The 24,151-nt window shown below is 36.5% G+C and overlaps 1 protein-coding gene across 6 annotated transcripts in view; it reads left to right on the top strand.

Annotated features, from left to right (window-relative positions):
- TUT4 (terminal uridylyl transferase 4) overlaps window positions 1–24,096 on the top strand; it is a 46,212-nt gene extending 22,116 nt beyond the window's left edge. For 4 of the 6 annotated variants that reach the window (XM_040565060.1, XM_040565059.1, XM_040565058.1 and 1 more), the window contains 23 exons: window positions 173–242; window positions 1,361–1,487; window positions 2,542–2,661; window positions 3,015–3,236; window positions 3,386–3,560; window positions 5,532–6,271; window positions 6,703–6,853; window positions 7,284–7,370; window positions 8,781–8,884; window positions 9,255–9,312; window positions 9,407–9,510; window positions 10,132–10,221; window positions 11,434–11,547; window positions 12,646–12,723; window positions 13,100–13,277; window positions 13,554–13,601; window positions 13,696–13,778; window positions 14,228–14,343; window positions 14,690–14,850; window positions 15,786–15,883; window positions 18,346–18,871; window positions 21,458–21,631; window positions 22,665–24,096. In XM_040565060.1, coding sequence (XP_040420994.1) covers window positions 173–242; window positions 1,361–1,487; window positions 2,542–2,661; window positions 3,015–3,236; window positions 3,386–3,560; window positions 5,532–6,271; window positions 6,703–6,853; window positions 7,284–7,370; window positions 8,781–8,884; window positions 9,255–9,312; window positions 9,407–9,510; window positions 10,132–10,221; window positions 11,434–11,547; window positions 12,646–12,723; window positions 13,100–13,277; window positions 13,554–13,601; window positions 13,696–13,778; window positions 14,228–14,343; window positions 14,690–14,850; window positions 15,786–15,883; window positions 18,346–18,871; window positions 21,458–21,631; window positions 22,665–22,756 — 3,716 coding nt within the window. In that variant the 3' untranslated portion in view covers window positions 22,757–24,096. The remainder of the gene's footprint in view (window positions 1–172; window positions 243–1,360; window positions 1,488–2,541; window positions 2,662–3,014; window positions 3,237–3,385; window positions 3,561–5,531; window positions 6,272–6,702; window positions 6,854–7,283; window positions 7,371–8,780; window positions 8,885–9,254; window positions 9,313–9,406; window positions 9,511–10,131; window positions 10,222–11,433; window positions 11,548–12,645; window positions 12,724–13,099; window positions 13,278–13,553; window positions 13,602–13,695; window positions 13,779–14,227; window positions 14,344–14,689; window positions 14,851–15,785; window positions 15,884–18,345; window positions 18,872–21,457; window positions 21,632–22,664) is intronic. The other 2 variants (XM_040565063.1, XM_040565061.1) reach the window with 2 other exon arrangements.
- The last annotated feature ends 55 nt before the right edge of the window (window positions 24,097–24,151 follow it).

Genomic DNA, 24,151 nt, shown 5'->3' with positions numbered 1-24,151 from the left:
ATATTTGAAAGGAGTAAAAGTAACCAGAAAATAATGCTTAGTGATTAGAAATGCAGCACTTAATTTGATTTTTTTCTGTAAATGTTTGGTGTAAATGTAATGTTAAATTTTGAAGACAATTGGGAAAACTATGAACAACTTCTATATCTAATGTTTTTTTCTCCTTGCTTAGCTGTCTACTCAGATGTGGAGTCAGATTTTCATGCCAAAGTTCCTGTTGTCTTTTGCAAAGATATTAAAAGGTATGTGTCATTGAAAAGGATTTTAATGAGATTACACTTTCTACTATGCTTGTTCATATCAGCTGCTTGTGTGCACTCTTGATGAGAAGCGTTAGCTAACTTTCACGTCAAAAGGGAATTGCTCATAACAAAAATAAAATCTAGAAAAAAAGCTTAGCTATGTTCACGTGTCTGGACTAGACAAGATACGTAGATCTCATTAGTTGTAGGAGTCTGAAAATACAATTTCTACTTGTAGTTAAGGGAAATGCAACCGAATGGGTCTCAGTTTATTTTAAATATTTAAATTCAATATTTAAACATTTAATATTAAAGTTTATTTAAATAAATTTAATATTTTAAATTTAATATTTAAATTTAATATTTTTAAATTCAATATTAATATTTAATATTTAAAGTTTCTGCCATTAGATTGATCCAACTGTTTGAAAAGATTTTATAAGATTCACATTGCCAGTAAAGACATGTCATATGTCAGTCTCGTAAATTCCTAAGCAGTAGCAACCTACAAAATGAAATGTAGCTGTTGAATGATGTTCACGTTGTTTTGACTGACTAGAAGCATATTCTGGGGAATTAAATGCAGCAAGAATAGGCGTATCTTTTTCTGTGTTTGTAGATGATACAAGTACCTTTTAAGTACTAAGAGAATAGAAATAATTATTTTGAGAATCAAAACAAAAAGTGTTTAGACAAGCTATTCTGTGGACTTACCAACACTTATACGAAGCTGACCTGGTTTTATATGTTTATTTAGTGCGTGGAAGATGTATGTGGAGTTTGTGAGTTGTGTAAGATTGCACAATTAAGTAATGGCAGAACTTAAACTCAGAGCAAATTCTTCTGTATTTTTAGCTGTACTGTAATGACATTTTTTATTTTTACATGTAATGGACTTCTGTAAGTTCCAGATTCAACTGATGAGTTAAGAGTAAAGAAAATTGCATTATATTCTGTAGCTTTTGTTTAAAAGATCGGGATCTTTCATAGGGACACACCTTAATGAATGTTTTTAGTATGGTGGAAATGATTCTTCCCACACACCCCAAAGGAAATATTTGGGTACTCGAGGAGATAACTGTTTTTTTTGTTTTTTTGTCTTGCATTTGTAATTACAGTGGTTTGACGTGTAAAGTAAGTGCTAGAAATGATGTGGCTTGCCTTACAACTGACCTTCTGGCTGCACTTGGTAAATTGGAGCCTGTCCTCATCCCCTTGGTTTTGGCTTTCCGCTACTGGGCTAGAGTAAGTTTATAAACATTGAGGATATTTAAATATGTTTATTTCCTCTTTTTAAGTACTGTGTACAGTGTAATGTATAATACACCACAAATGTATTTGTAGAAAAGAACTTTGTACTACTAGTTCACCTCTGTTACCTCAGCAGGCCAGAATGAGATTGAAGATTTTGGTGTGAAATCATATACGTTTCTGGAGCTCCCACTATTCTGTTGGCGAGCTAGTGTTTGGGTTTGTTAAAAATGGTTAATTTTCCTTAAAAACCAGCTCAGCAGAACAAACAGGTCTTACAAACTCACTGCTGTTGAGGTAGCATGAAGTGGAATACTGAAATTGCTGTCAGGCCATACTTAAAATGTCTTAACTTTATCAAAAAAAGACTTTTAAAATGCTATTATTGTTGTATGATTTAGCAAGGTGTTTTTACAAAAATATCTGCTTTGTGATATTTAAAGAAACAGCAATAGAAACTACGAAGAAAAACTATTTGACATCTGATACGTATATTCCCATGGGAACTCATGAGACATGTAAAGATCAATATCAGATTACAACCAGATGCATAGAATCTCCATACATGAGATACCTACCGCACAATAGCAAGTACCACCTGGCAGTTGACTGGAATTCTAGATAGGAACATAAATGTGCCGTAAAATCACAAAATGTGAAAAAACTAAGGAAAGTAATAGAAAATAAATTAGTGTAACTAAGACTGTATGAGTTATTCTAACTTGCATTTTCTTTATACGTGGCCTGACTGATCTGTGCTTTTAATTGTGGCTAATACTACAAGAAAAGTGGTGTGTTGTATTATGATCTAGATCACAGATGAACAATTGATGACTGAGAATTGATTGTACTGCTTTACCATTTTCTCTCTGCGTTTCTAAAACAAAATGAAATACATTATTGACTGCAGTTTTTGAGATAAAGGGTTTTCTGTTTGGCTTTAGTATTTATCTCACATAATTTCTTAAATATTTGTGCTTTTATGATATATTTTAAATTGAAGTGCTGCATGTTGTACCAGAAAAGTAATGATTTTATTCTCTTATAGCTCTGCCACATTGACTGTCAAGCTGAAGGTGGAATTCCTTCATATTCCTTTGCCTTAATGGTGATATTTTTTCTTCAACAAAGAAAACCACCTATTTTACCATCCTATTTGGGTAGTTGGGTAAGTGTTTTGATAATACAGTAACCCTACTGTTAACACTGAAATAATCTCAGTAATTTCTGTAAGGTCATAAAATACGCAGAACCAGTTTGCTTAAGAAATTTGTAAATAGAACATACTGGTATTTAATCCTCATACAGGTGATGCCTAAAGGCAGCTGCTATAGCCTGTGCAGTTGTACCAAGCTGTATTTTGGAGGAAGGGGAAATACTTTGTTCTTTAATAACTGATGACAAAAAAGTAAATTCTTGAGGGGGATAAATATTACAAATGTCACTGTTACTTTTGGTGAAAACTTTTGGTTGTGTATGTTAGATACAGTCTTGTTTCAGAACTACTCTAATTGTTGTTAGATTGAAGGCTTTGATTCAAAGAAGCCAGATGACCACCAACTGAAAGGTATAGAAGAAGAGGAGTTTGTACGGTGGGAGTACAAACCATCAACAAATGGTTCAGCAAAAAACTCAGTTGGAGCAGAAGGTAAAACTAAAGTTGAACAACAAAAAGGTGGTGGTAAGAAGGTAACCAGCTCAGAAGTGGACAGCCAAAATAATACAAAGGAGAAACACGGCAATGTAAGTCAATGGTTTTGTTTCGCTGAAATCGTATTCTGTGTCCTAGTCCTATTTTTGATCTTTAAACATCAATACTGGATGGAACCAGGAAAAAAAAAAGAATTTGTATTTTTTTAGTGCAGCTGAGTGTTCTTATCTGTCTATTTCAGTCACTCTTAGCATTCAAAACCCCTCACCAAGTTTCACTGGGGCAACTGTGGTTAGAACTGTTGAAGTTTTACACACTGGAATTTGCTTTGGAAGAATATGTCATCAGCATACGGGTACAAGAACTCTTAACCAGAGAGAACAAGAACTGGCCTAAAAGGCGAATAGCCATTGAAGGTAGGATAATACCTTTTTCTAGTTCTGTAGTCATCATGCATTATTATCTTTACATACCCTGTACTTAACAGGTCTGTCACAGCATATCTGGACAATAAATTAAATGATATTGGAGAGGAAAGTTTGTTTGTTTGTTTTCTTTTTTTGGTGTATTTTGTCAACTGTTTAGACTGTTTACAGACCAATTTTCTCTATAGCATTACTTTTTTGCAATTCTAGTCCTTGAAAAACAACGTGTAAATTTTTCTCACTGTTTCTTGCCATTCTGTTCTTATCTCCGTCTATTTAATTCTGTAAACCATTAATTCTGTAAACAGTTATTTTCTTCCTTTTTGATAATTCCCATATTATGAATTTTTGGCATCTCTACATGCATTTCCAAAACCACAATGTATTTTGAGTGTTGCCAGCTATCAGTTTTTCTCTGATTCTGATGCAGGCTGAGCAGAGAGGTTAACTCTGATCAGGGTAAACTGGAGGAAACCACTAAAGTAACCCCTGCCTCTTTCCCTGTTGGTAGTATTTCCATGGTGTGAAACTGAATAGCGTGTCATAGACTATGCGTCATGGTCTGAATACCATGGTCTGAGAAATGCTTTTGTGGGGAGAAGACCATGTGAATTTGATGGTAATATGTAACCTGAGTTATGTATGTTGGGGAGAGAAAGAGAAGTGTTTTGTCTATTACTTCTTTATAACTGGAAGACATCTTTATTTCTGTTCCTCAGCTCAGAAAAATATGTAAACGATACTTAACAGGGAAATCAGAGCAATGCATGATGTTCTGAATTGGCCTTAAGAATACAAGAATTGGGGATGTGAGGAAGGCTAAGAAACCATTTAAGGTGATATTTTTATAAAAGCATGAGTAATGAATTTTGGACACAGTTGATACAGATATGTTGATGAATCGTGTTTTCTGTAACACATACGAGGTGAGAGAGGGGGTAAGGATAAATAGGTCAAGGAGAATCATACAGGTAAAGAACAAGTTACTAAAGGAATATTGAAGGACCAGTCAGTAAGGTTTTCTTTCTCCTTACTTTTCCTTCTCGTTTAGGTAATGAATTGTTGAGGCACTTGTCAAGTAGAGGGACTTGAAATCACTCACATGGTTTTTTTTTCCCAATTCTTTTTTTCCTAATTCTTTTCGATCAGTTTTAGCTAGAAAGTTTTAAAACTAGATAGTATGTAGTCAGTGTGTGGGAAACTAAAACCTGTAAGATGAAAGGACAAATTCTTGAGAAGGAAAGAGGAAGCTATTTTTAAAGAAAGATTGCATTGTGCTTCTGTTGCCTGTGTTTTTTGTATGTGTAGTAGTGTTGTTGTTTTGCTTATCTTTGTTTTTTTAATGTAAAATTTGTAACTGAAATTGTGAAGTGAGTAACGGAATCTCAGTTTGATGCTGTCTTCCAAGGGAAACTTAGAGCAACTATGTAAGTGCTCTTTTTACTTGGAAAAAATGTTTGATCTAGAAATTGCTAGGAAGGACTAAGAATGAAACCTGGTGAGATTGGTTCACATCATACTTAGAACCATAATATTACTCTTAGATAAATTAATTTTGAACTGGAAACGCAAATCTTTCTTTAATGAAGAAAAAAGTGCAGGCGGACTTACAAAGGCAAAATACACGTACGTTTATTTTCATTTCTAGCTTAGAAGTTCACCATGATATAGTGGCATAATGTACCTGTGTTTTTTCTTTCAAAACTAACTCTGTTTAGGGTAGCTTATGTTAGCTGGCCATTTGTGGCCACACGTGTTGTTTTGTATGGAGGAAATCCAAGAAGCCTTATGGGCCCTACATTGTCTAAGTATATCCAAATATGGTTCCAGATTATGTTATGAGAATCTTTCATTTTGAACTACTGTATCATAACTTAAGTGTTTCAACTACTTTAGTCTGGATTAGCTATTTGAAATGCAGCAATTAAAGATTGCTAATGAAATTATTGTTTTTCTTCCTAGATCCTTTTGCACTAAAGAGGAATGTTGCACGAAGTCTAAATAGCCAGATGGTATTTGAGTACATCCTGGAGCGATTTAGGACAGCATATAAATATTTTGCGTGTCCACAAAGTAAAGATGGGATTAAATCCAAGCCAGATACGAGAAAAAAAGAAAAAGGGAAAATTAATAAGAAATCCACAAGATCTGAAGAATCGGTTGCCAACTGTTGCCTTCCACAAGGGAAAAAAGTTGTAGATAAACAAAATACAGGAAGTGGATGTAACATACCGGAGAATGATCTTGAATGTAATGAAATGGTAGAATGTGTAGCCAAAAAATATACTTCCAAGAACAGAGACTCTTTGCTACTTTCAACGTTGGACTCTAGTTATGATGAAGACAAAGAAGCAGCTTTATCCCTTATTTCTAACGAGTGCTGTGAATTAAAGCAAAAATCACTTAAAGAGAGGGATGATCTAGAAATTTCAGAAGTTTGTCTAACTGAAGGTGAGCTAAGCCACCATTGTAACTGCAGTGAACATCAGTCCTATGACACGAATTCTAGTAATGAATTTTCTGATGCTGAAAGTAGACAGAATTTGGTAACAGAGTCTTCTCAGAATCAGTGCACTGGCACACCAGCTACCTCGCACAACTGCAAAGCAATGGTGGAAGCTCACGATCTCAAAGATGAAGGCAGGCTCTCTACAGAAGAAATGCATTATGTGTTTGATAAGTTTATTTTGACTTCAGGAAAGGTAAGTGGTGTATTTAAGCTGTGCTGGTATGAGTGGGCTGATACTTTCAAATAACTAAAATTAAGGGTGGATGGGTAATGGGATTTTCTATCTATTGTCTGTTATGAATGGTAGCTCTGGTATTTTTAGAGTACCTGTTACTCTGGACTGAAAAACACTGAACTTGTATGCCATTTATACTAGGCAGTGTGTTGCCCCCATATTATGTACAGCTTTTTTGATTTTCCACATCTACTTCCGTGTAGAATTTTCAGGTGCTCTAATGCACTGTGAGGGATAAATGCAGCCTGTTGATATGTGCTCATGTTCTTTGTAGATGCTCTGTTGCTGTTCAGATGTTAAATATTCTTGGTTGTGTGACTTAAATGCAAATATTGGGTCTGTTGAACAATTTTAAAAATAAAATCGTGTTTATGCACTTTTTTTGAAAGCCTCCAACTATAGTATGCAGCATCTGCAAACGGGATGGACATTCCAAAAATGACTGCCCGGAGGATTTTAAGAAAATTGATCTAAAACCACTACCACCGCTGACAGACAGGTTTCGAGAAATACTTGATATAGTGTGTAAGAGATGTTTTGGTAAGTTGAACTGTGATATGTGATCTGGAAAAAATAAAAGTTATAGGGTTAAACTGCTTATTCTAGTACATTCAATGGGAAGAAGTTCTGCTAGGTAAATTACTAAGAAGTTGCTGATGTTCCCAGAAGATTAGTCTCTGGGCAGAACTAGATCTTGTGTTTGTCAATTTGTACGTGATCTTGCGGGAAAATCCCCTTTTGGGTGCAGTGTTTGAGTAATTGCCAAAAGATCAGACATCTGAAAGAAAATCCTAGCAGCTTTAATGACATCGTAAAAAGAAAGGAAAAAATTTTAATTGATATTCAAGGAGAGCAAATGTTTGTTTTAAAAAAAAAAATGTATCTAATCCGATTCTTTTAATTAGCTGAAAAGATTTTTGATGTAGCAGAATGTCACGTGTTGACTGTGTTTTAACTTGTTTTTATTTAGATGAATTATCTCCTCCTTTATCTGAGCAACAAAACAGAGAACAAATTCTGGCAAGCTTGGAAAGATTTATTCGAAAAGAGTATAATGGTATGTAAGTTTAGGTAGTGATTCTTGATATTGCTTTCTCCACTGAAGTTGTCCAGAGCGTGAAGTTTTAATTCATCTCCTTAATGCTCATTTTCCATGTTTAAAGCAGTGACATCTGGTTTTAACTCTGCATGTAAGCCTATCTTGTAGGCTTCTAAAGTGAACATCTACCCCGTGCTATTCCATGGGAGAGTCCCCAGAGTGTAGGAAAAGCTGCAAGAGTGATAACGCAGATACAGGACTATTGCAGTCAGGACAAAAAAAAATAAAAAAAAAAAATAAAAGACCGAATGGGTCCTGGCCTGCTGGGTTTCATGTTATCTGAGTTGTGGGCCAAGTACTTTAGTTGCCAAGTCACCAGTGTTTGAGTGTCTTGGAAATCTTAGTTTATATCTTCATGTCCCTTTTATAAAATAGGAAGAAGTATCATATTGCAGTGGTGGAATAAAGGCATGGAGATGAGAAGTGGCCCTTTTTGGAGATGTTGTAAAATAGTGCTAGAGGCACCAAACACACGTCTCCTGAATTCCAGTCCATTGCTTTACACAGAAGGCCATTCATTTTGCTGTAGCTGGCCAGTGATCAAGGAACCGTGAATTACACTTCTGCCCGCTGGCTGTGCCCTCCGCTTATTGGCAGCAGCTGACGATTGAGACCTGTTACAGAGCCTTGAAAGACTTTAAGATTTCAGATTCCATTAAAGGTTTAGGATTCCAGTTGAGCAGCAAAATGTATTTTAAGATGAAATTGCTTTCTCTTGGCTACATAACTTTCCTTTCCTTTACAAGAATGGAAATGCATTACAGTATTTTGTTTCAAACAAAAATATGTATTGTATATAAAACCATTTTGAAATACTGCTCTGTAAAGTATTATTATTCTTACGTTGTTCAAGAAGATAAGAGCAATGTTATGGCTATAGAAACTTAATGAGAACAAACTTACATAGTTACGGGAAAAATACGCAGCATAGATCCAGTAATATTTTTGGTTCCATTTATATTTTAAGTACTTTAAAATAGCCCTGCTTTGTCTGAGGGGTTAAGTTTTACTGGTGTCTGGGTTTGCACATTGATTTGATTTATTTAAAAAAGGAAAGTGCATTTGCATATAAAAAAACTTTTTGCCACGCTTAAAGATTGCATTTAAACAGCTAGTGACACTGTAATGTACCTCATTCAAAAATGAGGTGTTTTTTCTTCCTGTCTCACTTTCTATAAATCAGTTAAAATAGCGTGCTTCTTCCATTATCAAATATGAATCGTTAGAAATGATGTTGTAAGCTCATCTAAAACTCATTTTTATGTGCACCCAGACATCTCAAGTAAGCAGTATTTCGTGATAAGCGCTTAAACTGTAAAAGAAGTCTATTTTACTTTAATTTTATTTTTGGTCTACTTTTTTGATCAGACAAAGCCAGACTTTGCTTGTTTGGCTCTTCAAAAAATGGATTTGGATTTCGGGACAGTGATCTAGATATCTGCATGACATTGGAAGGCCATGAAAATGCAGAGGTAAGAACTCTAAAGTTGGTGCGTTTTACTGTTTAAATTCAAGAACTCTATAAGGTTTTTCATTCAGTTAGTATTTCTGTACACAGAGCAGGTAGGATTTTGCTAGTAGCACACTGGCTTGTTGTACTCCACACAACTGAAGCAAGATAAGATACAGCTTAATTTACTTAGTGTCCTATAGATAGACACTCAGAGCCCTGTAAATGTCTACATAGAGAATGTGAGTCACCAGTTTACATAAATGGCTTATAGATTATTTCTTTTTGTACATAAACTTTTCCTATACAAAATACATGTTTGATGGTAAGTGTGCTTGTCGGGACAGAATCCATGTTTAAACATCTGAAGCTGTGATATTTATTTTCCCTAGAAATTGAACTGTAAGGAAATAATAGAAGGTTTGGCAAAAGTTCTCAAGAAGCATCCAGGTAGGTGTTTTAAAGTATTGTCTGTTTTATACTTACTTTTACTATATACGTAGTTAATAGAAATGTTTTATGTACTAAAGTGTTGCCTCTCCAGGTTTGAGAAACATCTTGCCTATAACAACAGCCAAAGTGCCTATAGTAAAATTTGAACATAGACGGAGTGGCTTAGAAGGGGATATCAGTTTATACAATACACTGGTAAGCATCTGTTTGTTTGCCTTTGTGTTCAAGAAAGCTTTTTAATTTGTTGCAACTCTTTCAAATAATCATCTGAGGGAATAATTTTGAGACTGGAATTACAATGCTTGTGTGTGTTCCTTTTTTTCTACATTATTTAAATAATGGCCACACCCTAATCCCAAACAAATTAGCTGTATAACACCATGGCGTATCAGTATCATGATACAGCATTTTTGTGAATGCTTCTGAAAAGCTGTTAGTGTCAATGGCCTTTCTGCCATCATGAATAGTAGTACATCTTATCCCAGCTTACACCTAGTACAATGAAACTGCACTATTTCTTATGTAACGGGCTCACATTCTCCTATGAAAATTGAATTAGTCGGATTTGATTCAGTTGTGAGCCATCTTACAGACTTAGGTTTTTTTGGTAGTGTTTTCCATGGTTATTGTTATTAATGATGTCCTGATTTTACCTTTCAATTATGTTTGTGCAGGAAATGTTGCATGAATATTGTGGAATAGCTGTGTGTGTTTTTTATCCTCCAATTGTATTGTGCATTTCCTGTGCTTCAACTCTAGACTACACTATAATAAACCATAAATTACATTGAAAAACCTGTTTAATTTCTTTTTCAGGCACAGCATAACACGAGAATGCTGGCTACATATGCAGCTATTGATCCTAGAGTGCAGTATCTGGGCTATACAATGAAAGTTTTTGCAAAGGTAATATAAAAAGGTCATACTTATTTGTATGTATATATTGTGTTTTCTGATACAGGCACTAAGTTTATCTTTTGCTTATTAGCAACTGTAAAGGAGATAGCAGAATGCTATTGATATGAAGACGCACACTTTCTTAAGCTGACTGTACTTAAGCTGATTATGTGTGTCAGAATCAAGTTCTAATCTCAGAATTCAGTTGTCCATTTCCATGAAAGACAGTAATGTTGCCAGCATGTATTCCAGTGTAAAAGCTAGTCTTGACATCTTCTGCTCTCTGTTGAATGATTTATGTCTTAGGAGAAAGCTGATGAAAACTCTGATTTTTTTTTTTCGATTTCGAACCAGCTACAATGCAAGCCACCCTGCCCCAACATACAAAAACCCATCACCACCACCACAAAACCAAACAAAACCCAGAAAAAAATGTTAACCGCAAGACATAGCGGCTGCTTGTGCATGGGCTTCCCAAGTGTCCATATCTAGGACCATCCCAAAGACTACTGGCAGCTTCCTTCTGGCCTTGTTTTACTTCCTATAAAAGTCAGAGAGTAGGAGTGGGCTGATGGGTGTGTGTGTCTCTACTTGATGTTGATATGCCTAGGTCACACACTTGGATTTAAGAGTTTGGAAATACAGTGGTTCTCACTGTTAGTGAAAACAACCAACCAACCAACAAAACAACTACGTTTTATTTTCTTATGATATTATAACAATGTATCTTGGGGTTTTCATGGGGTTTTCACAGCATCACACAATGGCTGAGATTTGCCAATACATCATGGAAGTACTTACAAATTACTTTAAAAAAAACAAAGGGAAAACAAAACAATAAGGAATTATAGAAACAGCTATAGTAACGTGAATTTAGGAATAAAATAATTTTACAATATTAAAATCCGGATGTCAAATGGTGAGGCTTGTTGCATTTGGGCATTTTTGTTTTGTATTTTCATTTTTGGCACATTATAAACCAAAAATACTTTGTTTATTAGAAGGCTTTCTGTTCTTATGTTGGTCTAATTGGGTTCTAGGTTTGCCAGATGATGCTTGATTCAAAAGCCTTTTATTTTTCAAGTTTCATAGACCAATTTTTAGTTATGAGATGAATGTGTTCTTTATTACTGGTGGGGCTATGTTTGCTCACTGTCATAATTATTACTTTTGAAAAATATAATGTAAATTCAGTACTTTATTTAAAATGTATTTTTTCAGCGCTGTGACATTGGCGATGCGTCCCGTGGTAGTCTGTCTTCATACGCCTATATCCTTATGGTTTTGTACTTTCTACAACAGAGAAATCCACCAGTTATTCCAGTTCTTCAGGAGGTAAGTTTACAGAAAAATAGGCTATGAAAATAAATGCACTGTTGCTTCAAGCCAGACGTGAGATGTGAGAAGTCTGTGCGTTTAGGGTTAGTGGGATGAATGAAATACAGGGCACTTCCTCATTAGCAGGCTTCTAACTCCCACTTGGTTTTAGTGGGTAAAGCTTAACAGGAAAGTCACAGCACAATCAGGAATCTGTTAGATTTAAATTCTGCTGTTAAGTTTACTTTGGGATTTTGGCCTTATGGTGATATTTACATGCTGAGCAGGCTTGGACAAAAAATTGGCAGGTGAGGGAGGGAAGGGAGTTGTAATAATTGTGCCAGATGCTCATGAGATGCAAGTCTATCAATTACTGTCAAACTTTTTTTTTTAAATGCTCAATTATTCGTCTATAAGAGAGTTTATTTTCTGTTTCGATAAGGTAAGGGGAAAAAGGAGTAACAATTGCTTTGGTACAACTTTAGAGGTACTGTTTTGTATGTGCCAGGAAACTTTATTTAAGAAAATAACATTCTGTACCTTCCTTGAGTAAGTGGGGGAATATGCTTAGTTAGCTATCTGCCTCTCCCTGGATACGCTGTAACTGTTGAGCACTTCTGAAAATTACCACTTTTGGACTTTTTACTTGTCTGCTTACAAGAAGAAAATTGGTTTAAACACAGCAGTTGAGATTCTGACTTTCTTGGTGATACTTCGGTAGCGGCTGGGGGTTGTTATTTTATTGCTACCTCTGAGAGTACATTTAAATAACAGTGGAATTTCCCCTTAGCTTTGCTGAAGTCAATGTAATAGAAATCTCCAAGTCTACTTAGAGATTTTACGGGCAGGAGGGATGTTGGGATCTTGATGAGGTAATTTAGTCATGTTTTCTTAGTTGTAAGGAACAATTAAAAAATAAAATATCCAAGGACTTTGAGAGATAGCAATAATACAAAAAAGACTCCCAAGTGCTTTACCAATTGGAAATACTGCCCATATAACAAGTAATAGCTAAAATTAAAAGACTTGTATTTTTGTGCAGTTTCTTAACAACTGCAGGTCTTCTGCGGTGACTTTGAATTAGAGTGGTAACTGTGTCCCTTTCTATTTTGGCAGATATTTGATGGAAAACAGATTCCACAGAGAATGGTGGATGGATGGAATGCCTTTTTCTTTGATGACATGGAAGAATTGGTAATATTCTAATTCCAGAAGAGTAACTAAAGCTTAAGGATTGTTTTTATGAGGAAGTGATATATTTTAACAGTGCAATTCACAAAAGAGTAGTTAAAATTCTGTATCCGTATTATTACAACTTCCCACATTAATTCTGTTTTGCTGAAAGGAGGGTCTGCCTTTTATATACATATAAAAATATATGTCATGTTATTATTTATTATCAGCCCGATACAGGACTGCTTTTAACTATAGTGACTTGTTAGTTGCACCTTACTGTGACCAAGGGCAAATGTCCATGGTAGACAAACTTATAATTAGAGAGGTGGTTTGAGAGAAGGAAAAATGCTTTTTTAATACTGTACCTGTATAAATTGTCTTCAATTGCATGTAGAAGAAGCGTCTGCCTTCTCTTGGGAAGAACACTGAATCACTTGGAGAACTCTGGCTAGGGTTGCTGCGGTTCTACACTGAAGAATTTGACTTCAAGGAATATGTGATCAGCATCCGGCAGAAGAAGCTGTTAACTACGTTTGAGAAACAGTGGACATCCAAATGTATTGCTATCGAAGGTACTTGCTGAATTTTGGTTCTGTTAATGAAGGATTGATGTATGCTGTTGTTTTAGGATCTGTTCTCATTGTTGCACAGGATCTTTATGTAAGCAAACTATCATCAATGTTTAAAAATAAAAAATTGCAAGTCCTACAGCTTACAAAGTGAGATCAGACTCCAAACTTTTAATTATACATCTTTAAAGTGCTGTTAATAAAAATTAGGTTAATGAAAGTTATGTTGCATTACATTTTTTCCAACTCACATTTGTTTTTCCCCCCTTCTTTACACAGATCCTTTTGACTTGAATCATAATCTTGGTGCTGGAGTCTCTAGGAAAAGTAAGCTATTAATTTCTTCTAATCATTAATAGCTACTGTTTTCTAAAGTGTTGTGCCTTTTCTGTTTCCTAATAATTTTATCTTTCTTCAATAGTGACCAATTTCATAATGAAGGCATTTATCAATGGGAGGAAATTATTTGGTACCCCATTCTACCCAACTGTTGGAAGAGAAGCTGTAAGTTTTCATAGTTTTTAGTAGTTTTTTTACCTTCCTCTGACCACTAAAATGAGTCCAGAGCAAATCTCTTGTATATATTTATCAATTTTATCAACATAATCTATGTAATTATGCATTGCCTCCATAAAATGTACAGTTTAGTATTGGACTTCTGTGGTATAAAATTCACAGGAGTAGTTGGGTGGCTGATGGGTATTCATGGCAGTTTAGTGAGAAGTAAGCTTATTTTGGTGTTTTGTTTTCTTTTCATTGTATGGCATTAAGTATTGCAGAAAACAGCAAAATCAGCTTTAAAACCCAGAAAGATTTTGTAGCTATTTATGTAGCTAAAAAAAAAACAGACTCATAAGATGTGAACAAAGGAAGAGGCAAGCTTTCTATTATTCTTTCATTTCTCAGTCTTTAAGTGATTGGTTTATACATATCTGTCTGATGCATTTTGATAGGAATACTTTTTTGACTCGAAAGTGCTGACAGATGGGGAATTGGCACCCAATGACAGATGTTGTCGTGTCTGTGGAAAAATTGGTCACTACATGAAAGACTGTCCAAAGAGGAGGAGGTAAGTAATACATAAAGCTAACATTTTAGAAGTTAAAATCTGAGATTGTGATCTGTTCTTCACAGAAACCGCTGCCACAGCGCAGCCACACAGACTCTTTCTCAAATTGTATGTTCAGCTCACAAAATGGTACTAATATTCAATAATCCTGGAGCCCTCATGTTGAAGAAGACCTTTGCCTCTTGTCTTGGTTCCTGATCACTAATACTTTTCTGGTATTCCTGAAGTACTTATATGTTGGTACAGCTGTTGGTTGTGTAACAGTTTCCTTTGCACAATCTAACAACTCAACGGACATTTTTCTTTGTGGTTTTTGTAATAGTGCTAATAAAAAATTATCATTCAGGTTGAAGAAAAAGGAGAATGAGAAAGATGATGAAAAAGAAGTGAAAGAAGAAGATAGAGAAACGAGAGAGAAGAGGTGTTTCATCTGTGGAGATGTGGGACATGTTAGAAGAGATTGTCCTGAATTCAAACAAACCCGACAGAGAAATAGTAGCGTGCCAGGTAAGGAAAGTTTGTGTTCTTAGTATCGTCTGCAAGTTCTGACAGCCCTTCTTTCTAGGTTTCTGTTCAGACCTGGTAATTAACTTTTGAACTGCAACTAATGCTTTCAGTCATTGCAAATACAGCTTTTAGATTAAGTGGTGCTTTTCTTCAAGAGAAGTAATACCTATTGAAGTATAGTCTTTGTATGGGTGGTAAAAACATACTCAGCAGTAAGTATAGTCTTCAGAGTCTTGCATTATTTGACTTCCACTCTCACTGGGTGCATTTAGAAGTAGTAATCATAGTAATAATTGAATGGATTTCCTTTTCTAAGTGTTTCTTAAATGTTAGCTAACCCTCTATCATCTGTGAGAGGTAAGTAAATGTATTTTCACAAAATATCAGTGGTCTTAAGTATCACTTCTAAAAGCATGCAGATCCATTAAGAAACTAGATCCAGTTTTGAAATTACTTTTAGTATTTAGAGACAAATCTAACTGCAAACCCATTCCAGTTATGTCCTTCGGGGTCCATGGTACTTGAAAAAGTAGGGAAAGACATGATAAATGAAATGTGGAGAGAACCTTGCTGCTTTTCTGTATTCTGATATCCCCTTTTTTCCTCTTTGACCAAAAGTTTCTGCTGTTGCTAATGCCATTTGAAATCCTGCTACTCACAGCAATAGCGTGGAAACCTGTGTAAAGGAGCACTCCCACCTGTTAGCAAAGTGAACCTTGTTCATGCTAGGATTTGTATTACACAGAATTAGATTTTGGCTTTAGCTGGTGTCAGCTGGTACCAGTAGATGGAAAGTTTTCCTCTTAAAGGCAGGAGACGTTAAAGTGATTTACACTGTGTCACATGAGACTTACAATGTCACTGACTCCCAGTTCAGTGTTCATACTGTAATCCATAATTTTGTGTTTATTTAATTTTTTTTGTTCCTTGATTAGGCACCCAGTTGGTCCGAAGTATGGTAAATTCACAGCTAGTGGCTGTAAGCCAGCAGCAAGTGGAACGACCCTTGCGTACAAGACAGTCATCTGAATGTGTAAGTTCCAATTAGCTACAGTATCAAAGTAAGTAGCTTTAGCAAACCAGCAACCCTGGGCTTGCACTAGGAATAGGTTTGCCCAGATTTTTTGAACAGATTCTGGACTTTATAATGACAACGTTGCACTCTACATTGGCAGTTAATGAAACTTTGATTTATAACGCAGTGTTTCTTTGAGACCGTTCATGGTCTTTCAATATGAAAACCGCATAGTCACATTTCATAGGAGAACTCAATTCTGAAAGGTCAGCTTCACTGTTTGTCAAATTTAAGTTAGGGTGGCTTTTGAAGTCTTGTGCTTAGTTATTCTGGAATTACTGAGGGAAGTAAAGCACAGCTTATTGTTAACATGCTAGAGATCTAGGTTTGTGGCTATCATGATTCTCTGTGGTTTATAAAGAGAACTGTCTGAGGGGACTGCCGTGAACAGACCGGGAACATGGGTGAATCATTCCTCAATTCAGATGTTATACAGGGAAAGAGTCTGCCATCACAAACTAGAAGCACAAACAGGACAATGGGGGAATGTTTGGTAGTTTTCGCAGAATTTGTTCGTGTATGTAGAACCAGATAAGATGTGTTTAACTTGCTCCAAAGTGTGATAGATAGCAGAGGGTATTTGAGTAAATACAGCTGTTAACATTTAATGTTATTGAAGTATAGAATACATTGGAAACTTACTAATTTTAAGCTAGTAGCATGAGAAACTTGTGCCTGCTCATGAAGCTGGCAAGTAAGCAAATGTAGTAATTGGGGCTGCTGATTCCTAATGCTCTTTGTTTGGTTTACTACTTTAGGTGTAAAGTATTTCATAAGTGATGAGACATTTATTGGAGTGTTTGCTCCAGTAACAGACCTTATAACATCATTTTTATTATAATAATACACTGTTAAGGAGGGACTGATACAGTCCTAACCTAATTGAAGGAGTATCTCTGGAGCCTTCTATTTCTGCTTGGGAAATTGAAGCTGGACGTGTGGGTACGCACGTAGGCACATCAGATGCAGTAGGTCCAGTGTATGTGCACAGTGTTGTGTCATCTGGATGTCTTGTGTCTTGGACACTGTGCATGTGTTATATGGCTGTCATTTGGCTGGGATTTCTTGGAGAATGTGTGCTGAGGGTTGTTTGAGGATAGGAAGGGGGAATGTTAGTGGAGCAAGAGGGAATGAAAATAGAAAATAGGGCTGCAGAAGCAGACATAGAGGCTGGAGCCTAACATTCCTCCTCTCCTGCTGCTGGCATGTCCTATGCATGCTTGTGATAATTTAATGGTTGCAAGAAGGCTCTTCCTTGTTTGATAGAAGGGTATAGGAGGCACTGCAACAGAAACAGGTGGAATAGCAGCAGGGAGCAATCCCAGCTTCTGGGCTTCAGCTTTGCTTAGGCAAAGACACAGCATGCTGCTCAGTGTAATGCTGTGAATGGCTGGCGTGGGGAAGTCCTGTCTTACTTTTCTTCAATAACCAGTAGGTAACTGCCAATTTAAACAGGAGAGCAGCCATGGGTAGTGACAAGCTGCTGAGACCTTTAACTTCAGACGTTTGACAGCAGCTGGCTTGGAGCTTAGCTGTCTGCTGTAGTCTGTGGAGGGAGGCAAGCACCTCTAGGGGAAGATGGAAATCTGAGAATCAGATAATCATCTCTGACCTAGGCAGACATCTCACATTTGAATCTGTCTTTGGAGGTACCTTTCTCATGCCATCACCATCTCATTTGAGTGTTTAAAAACAAATTACATTAATACTGGTAATAAATTTCGGCAGATAAGCTGGGGTACTTTTTTTCCCTGCCAGCTGAGTTCTTGAAGTGCTTCTCTGTTTAGTTGTGACACCAAACAGATGAGGTAGGCTTATGCCTGTTTCTGTTGCTGGTGAAAGGGGAAACTTTGTAAGAGATCTGTAAATGCTGTGATACCGGCTGTTTCTGTTCTTTCAGCCATGACATGACATCAGGATATAGAGATTGAAACTGAGCATTAGGATGTTCAATTTCTTGTTTAACAGGTTATATAACAACTAAAGAAATATTTGAAACTTATTTTGGAATCACTTACAAAAGTATCTGTAGTAATAAGAACTCCTCTGTTTATAAGTAAGTTACCTCTTTAATGAGATTCTGGGCTGTAAATAAACAGGGTAGGGAAGACACTGATGAAAAAATCAGAAACAGATGTGTGAGGAGTCTAATGAAGAGCTTGTGGCTAACGTTTGCTTAAAATGATGGTTTTGGTGGTGGGATGGGCTGTGTTGGCAGGCCAAATCATCTGCTGGGGAAAAAGAATGTCAGCTGAACTGCTTTTATTTAAACCAGCAGGATGTTGGACTTATTAGTTGGGGTGTTGCTGGGGAGTGCTCTGCCTTTTTTATAAATAGTCTAAGTTGTTTGCTTATTAAAGAAAAACACCATTAAATAGCTAGTGAACTAATCAGAAATACATATTTTTTTCCCCCTCCAGTCTGATTCGCATCAATCATCTTATTCTCCACAACCTCAACAATTTACACAGAATTCCTCTCAGCCAGCCTCCATTAACCAGACTCAGCCACAACCAATATCCCAGTCTAAGCACGTTCCACAACCACAGCAGGGTGCACAGCCACCCCATCAGGTCCAGCTGCCTTTGTTTAACTTTCCCCAATCTCCCCCAGGTCAGTATTCCACCTTGCATAACCTGGGACTACTTCAGATGCACCATCACCACCAAATTCAGCTTCCTAACACTTCGTGGCCTATTCACGGGCCTGTTATTCACTCTGCACCGGGTAACCCTCCTCATTCTACAAATGTTCCATTTTCTATGAGATCTGGCAGCAGCACCACCACAAATAACCAGAGCAGTGTAAGCTTGAATGATCCCAGTATCATCTTTGCACAGCCTGCTGCCAGGCCCATGGGAATCCCCAGCACTTCTCATGAGGGACACTGGCACAATCCTGTGACTCCAAACTCACTGGTGAACAATGGCACTGTGGGGAATTCAGGTAATTCTTCTCTGTTGTATCAAACGTCTCACACTTTGTGTACAAATGTTAAGTGTTACAGAAACAGCTAACTCTTCCAATTTGTTTTACGTTTAAAAAAAAAAATATGATGCTTAAGAAACTGAGTCATTACATTCATTATCTTAAATTTCCTATAATTTTTATAGGAAAAAAAATTATGCAAGTTGAATCTTTGTAAAATTTTGGGAGTGGTCCTATCTGCCATTAATGGCTGTGCAACACATGAGAAAACATGCATTCAACTAAGCGATGTTGGAATAATTGTTTGAATCTAAAGTACGTTTCTGTGAGCATGCTTACAAATGCAGTTTCCATTTATGTTGTTACATAGATTATTAGGTGAATGCTGAGATTGCAGCTATGATGTTAACACTGGCAGAATTATGGTTGTGCAAGCTGAGTATTGTCCCCCTGTATTTAGTGCAGTATATGTGGTCTTATGCAGTCATTTCTCTTATAGTTTATCCTGCCTCACTTCCTTAATCTAGATATTGTTTCCTGAGAATACATCGTAAATGTTTCCCCTGCAACAGGTGGGCAACAGCCTTTTGCCTCATAAGAATAAAGCCAAACACATGTGTATGTTTGAGGATCAGAAAAACAGTATATAGTAATTAAAGCCCACAGTTTTCTGAGCAACTTAAAATGTGGCAGCCCTTGAATTTGAACTGTTATCTTTTAAAGCATAATAACGGTCTTTTGATTTATTTTAACTCCTCCTGTATTTAAGTATACATAAATATATGTATATATCCATCATATAACATGCTGATGCAGTTCATCAGAAGAGAGGAATTGGGGAAATCTCCTGCACAGCCTTTCTCTGCACTAACAGAGTAATTGGCAGCAACAGTAGATTTTTCAGCTGTCAGTCAACAGCACTGAATGAGATACACTACACCAGTGAGTTTTTCACACATTTGTTGAAGTGCAGGAGATGCATGTTTTTGTGTTTGAAGCTTTGTGGAGAGTGTATTTTAGAGGGTACAGGAACTGCTGCCAGTGCGCTGAGCTTTCAGTGTGCTTTGTCCCTAACCATCCACCGCTTCTGACCTTAATTCCCTGTCCAAGCACCTCTCTCCTCCGTGTCCAGCCCAGCCCTGATTTTTTCTCAAGTACCTTCTTCCAAGCCAACTCTTCTTACTTGGGTAGCTGCCTTCTTGCACACTAGCTCTTTGAATCCTAATTTCTCCTCCATTCTCCTTCTTCCCTTAACTAGTCCTATTTTTCATCATGTAGTCCAGTCAGTCTCTGTCTTCAGTCTTTTTCCTTCTGCTCTGTTTCATTGTTAGCTTCCACTGCCGTCTTGCCTGCACAGGTTTTCCAGATTTCTTGTGCTGTCAGTCTCAGTACTTTTTTCTCCCTCACTCAGCTCCATCTATTTCCAGTCTTATTGCACTCCTTTTCCTAGCACTCAGTCCTGCTATTTTTCCTTCTTGTATTTTAATCAGCTTTGTTGCCTTTATGGCTTAGATGCCATTAAGGTGGAGACACTGGGTAGGCACACAGTAAAGATGAGCTGTGTGCTCTGTTTGAATCCTGCTTTTTCATACTTGCTTGGGACAAGTTGGTAACGCTGAGTTCATGGAAAACTTTGCCTTGGTTCACATAAGTTTCTCATTCCAATTCAAGGTTTACTTTCTTTACAGTAGACAATCTGATCAGGAGTAGGATCATTAGAATTTTCAGAGGGATGACCTTTTTATTTTTACTCCAAAGCCATTCTTTATGTTTTATTATATAAAAGTTACGATTTTGAAACCTGTAGCTTGCTTTTATTTAATGAAAGTTGTCTGAAAGTTTTCTGATGAATCTGAACGGGAACTGACTTACTGTTAGTTACTTAAATTTATTTTTTTTAAACGTACATTGGTTGTATTTCTAAATTAGCAGGCATTGCTGTGTCTTACAAAACTGGGAGCTATGAGCAAAAAGAGCAGAGTTAATAGTACAGCATTTGGCATAAGCTATTTTGTCCTGCCTCTTTGGATGCTTGATTTCTCATGCTAAGTTCTGCAGTGATATTAGATTTGTAAATGGAATAGCTTACAATTTGTGTACTCATCTTTCTCTCTAAAAATGAATTTTAAGTTGGTTCAATGATCTATGTATTGAGTTTCTTAAGCATACAGGTATTAGCGGAATTCCAGTGTATAGCTTCTGAGAGTTATTTTTTGCAGGATAATAGCTTTCATGTCACACGTCAGTGATAGTGAAGATTTGTGTGGGCTCAGATGTTAATAATGTTGTTCAGAACTTGTATTTTTTGTCATGAGAATGACAGTCTAATTTATTTTTGTGTGGAATTGTGAAATTGTAGGTCTTGATTCCACGTATTGATTCATCCTGTGTCTTCCCCTCCAATAAATTCCATTATAGTGAATAATGAATTAATTTAGGTGGTAATTTTTATTATGTATATTAAAAAAATAAAAAATAGTAGCACGTCAGACTAATCACATTAAGTCCCCTGCAAACTGTTATTTGAGATGTAAATTGTATTTGTGACTTACTGTTTAATTATTTCAACTTGCAATGTGCTTTTCCCTTTCAATTGAAAAATAGATCAGGGTTTCCAAGGACAGTTTGGTAAAATGAACCCTCCTTCTGTCCCTTGGGACCATGGGACCCCTACCCATTTTCCTCTCCTCCGAGGAGCGTGGCCTTACAATATGCCTCAGAACTACATGCAGCAGGGAAATGCCAGCTATCCACCGAACAAACCTTTCTACCCTCAAGGTACTAGAACTAGTATATGAATCAACAGCTCATGCAACATGTCTCTTTACTGTCTCAAAGGCTTTAAAAGCCAAGGATCATGTTTCACTTGCCTAGGCTCCCTGGAACCATAGCGAATCCAAGAGTCAAATCAACACTTCGGCTTCCTGTATGGATGGATGCAGATCTTTGTGGGAGGGAAGGGGCTAAATCCTTCTAAATTCAGAGTCAGCTTGCATTCTGTTGCACTTCCAGCCTTTTTCCTCTTCCACTGCTGGTGTCTCACTGTAGAGCCACCTGTGCTTCGCTAGAGGTTAAGATGATTTGCCCATGAATGTTAAGAATTTGAAGAAATTTTTGTGCTGATTCATTTTATTTGACTTCTGTACATTGCTTGTGGAATGCCTTACAGATGTGAAAGCTTACAACTTACACCATAGAATAACTGAGGTTGGAAGGGGCCTCTGGAGGTTATCTGGTCCGACTGCAATCAGAGCAGTGCTACCTTCAAAGTTGCATCAGGTTCAGTTATTGAGGGAGCATTGAAGAACTGACTTTATCTCAACTCTTTCTAATGCTAGTGAGGTAAAGGTGTTCAGTGTCTTGCAGGATTAGGAAAGGCAGTAGGTAAACGACCTTTGGCTCCGCTAAGAGAGAAACCAGGCCGAAATTTTACTTGGAAGCTTGCAGTTGCTGTGTTGCTGGGTCACGTTGTAGAAAATGAGATACTGGCACCAAATCCTTTTCTCCAAATCTAGTCTGTCTGGGTGTAGCAAGGTTTCCAAATGAGACCACATTTAAACAGTGTGAAATTATTTTTGTTAGCTAAGAGTGAAGTAATGAAACAAAATGATGTATTGATGATTCTGAGGGAGTGTTGGAGATAGCATTAAAGTAATACTGCATTGTCCTATTAAATGGGTTAGCTATACAGATAGCACTTGTCAGTCTTGTAAATTACTTATTTTCTGAGTAAGATTAATGCATTTAAAATAGCCAAGCACTGTTAAATGTGTTTAATTTGCTGAAGTAATTGTAATCCATTTTCTTTTAGCTGGTCCACTGATGCAGAGTAACCAGCGGTTCTCGCTTCTGTCTCAAGGACACCCACACTTGAATCTGAATTACATTCAACAGAAAAAGTGAAATTGAAGGGGGTTGTGGGTGGGTGGGGGGAGGGGAGGAAAAATTCAGGTTCTGATCTAAAATCTTAATGCAACGTGTTTAGATACAAGATTATTTAAGACTGTTTTTAAACTGTATCATTTGTACATAGATACGAACTATAGTTTTTACTAGTATCACAAAACTAAGTGATACAAATTTCATCTATTTTATTACCCTATTTTTAAGGGGAATTGTGTTTTGTTTTATCTTGATAAACTGTAAAGAGAGAATTTTTAAAATTAAGTTCTTTATTTTCTATTAGCTGTATTCATACTTTGGTTGCTTCAGACTTTATATATATTGTTCTAAAAAAAATAAAATTAGAAAGGGATTTCATGTGTTTAAAAATTTGTCACTTCTATTCTTTACAGAACTATGTAGTGCCAAAAAACTTTTTAAAAGAAAAATAAAACTGCAAAAAAAAGTTAAGACTTCTTCCTCTTCCCTCTTTATATGTATACTTATATGCGACTGTAATTAGAACAACAAAAACAACTTACATTTAGGTATTAAAGCTAGTCATCTTTCATCTGTCATTTAAAATGAGACATGCAGTCAGTGCATGTTTCTCCCTGTGCTGTCTTTCTTGTAGAATACTTGATCTGAGGGAAATGTACACCTTTTCTGTTTATACGCTTTCTAAACTAATATCAAGTTATCTTAAAAAAAAAATCAAGCTGTACAAGGAGGTAACTCTAAAAAGGACCTTCCATAAATTAATTTGGCTTACTACTATGTGTTGTCAACACTCATTGGGCAGTATGTGAAAGTAGGTGGATAGTAAACATCCCAACTTGTATATGCAGCATACAGTGACAAAACTGCCTGCCCATGCTCCTGAAGCAAGATTATGAATAAAGGGATCATACAAACTGGACTTAGCACAACTGTGTTCCTGCCATGTCATTAAATGTATTAAGAACTGTAACTTGAGTAAGAACTTGAATATTTTTCATTTGAAAAACAGGGTTTTACTGAATGCTAACTTTGAGGGATGCTAGAGCTGAGCTATTGTGTCACTATTCCACAGGTAGGCCATAACTGCTCTATGTTCAAAGGAGTAGTTTGCTGTCTTTAACTGTACTCATTAACAATGCTTTCCAGGCAAAAACTCTTTTTCTCTACTTGAAGCTTTTCTCTACTTGAAGCTTTTGAACTGTCTGATAGTGGTATCAGAAGAAGTGTATTAGACTTAAGGATGATTCTTACAAAGGAAGAAGTGACAGCTCTATGTTAAAGACTAGGTTTAAGTTAGCTTTGGCTTTTAGTGAACATACTGGATTCTCAATAGCATTGCTTCCTTTCCTGTAATAGAGGTTTACTAAGATATATTTTAGGCTGGTAGTTCTTCAGCGTTTGACTTAAACATATTCT

The sequence above is a fragment of the Cygnus olor genome, chromosome 8, assembly GCF_009769625.2.
Source record: "Cygnus olor isolate bCygOlo1 chromosome 8, bCygOlo1.pri.v2, whole genome shotgun sequence".
Classification (NCBI taxonomy): domain Eukaryota; kingdom Metazoa; phylum Chordata; class Aves; order Anseriformes; family Anatidae; genus Cygnus; species Cygnus olor.
This window is presented reverse-complemented; position numbering and strand designations above follow the sequence as displayed.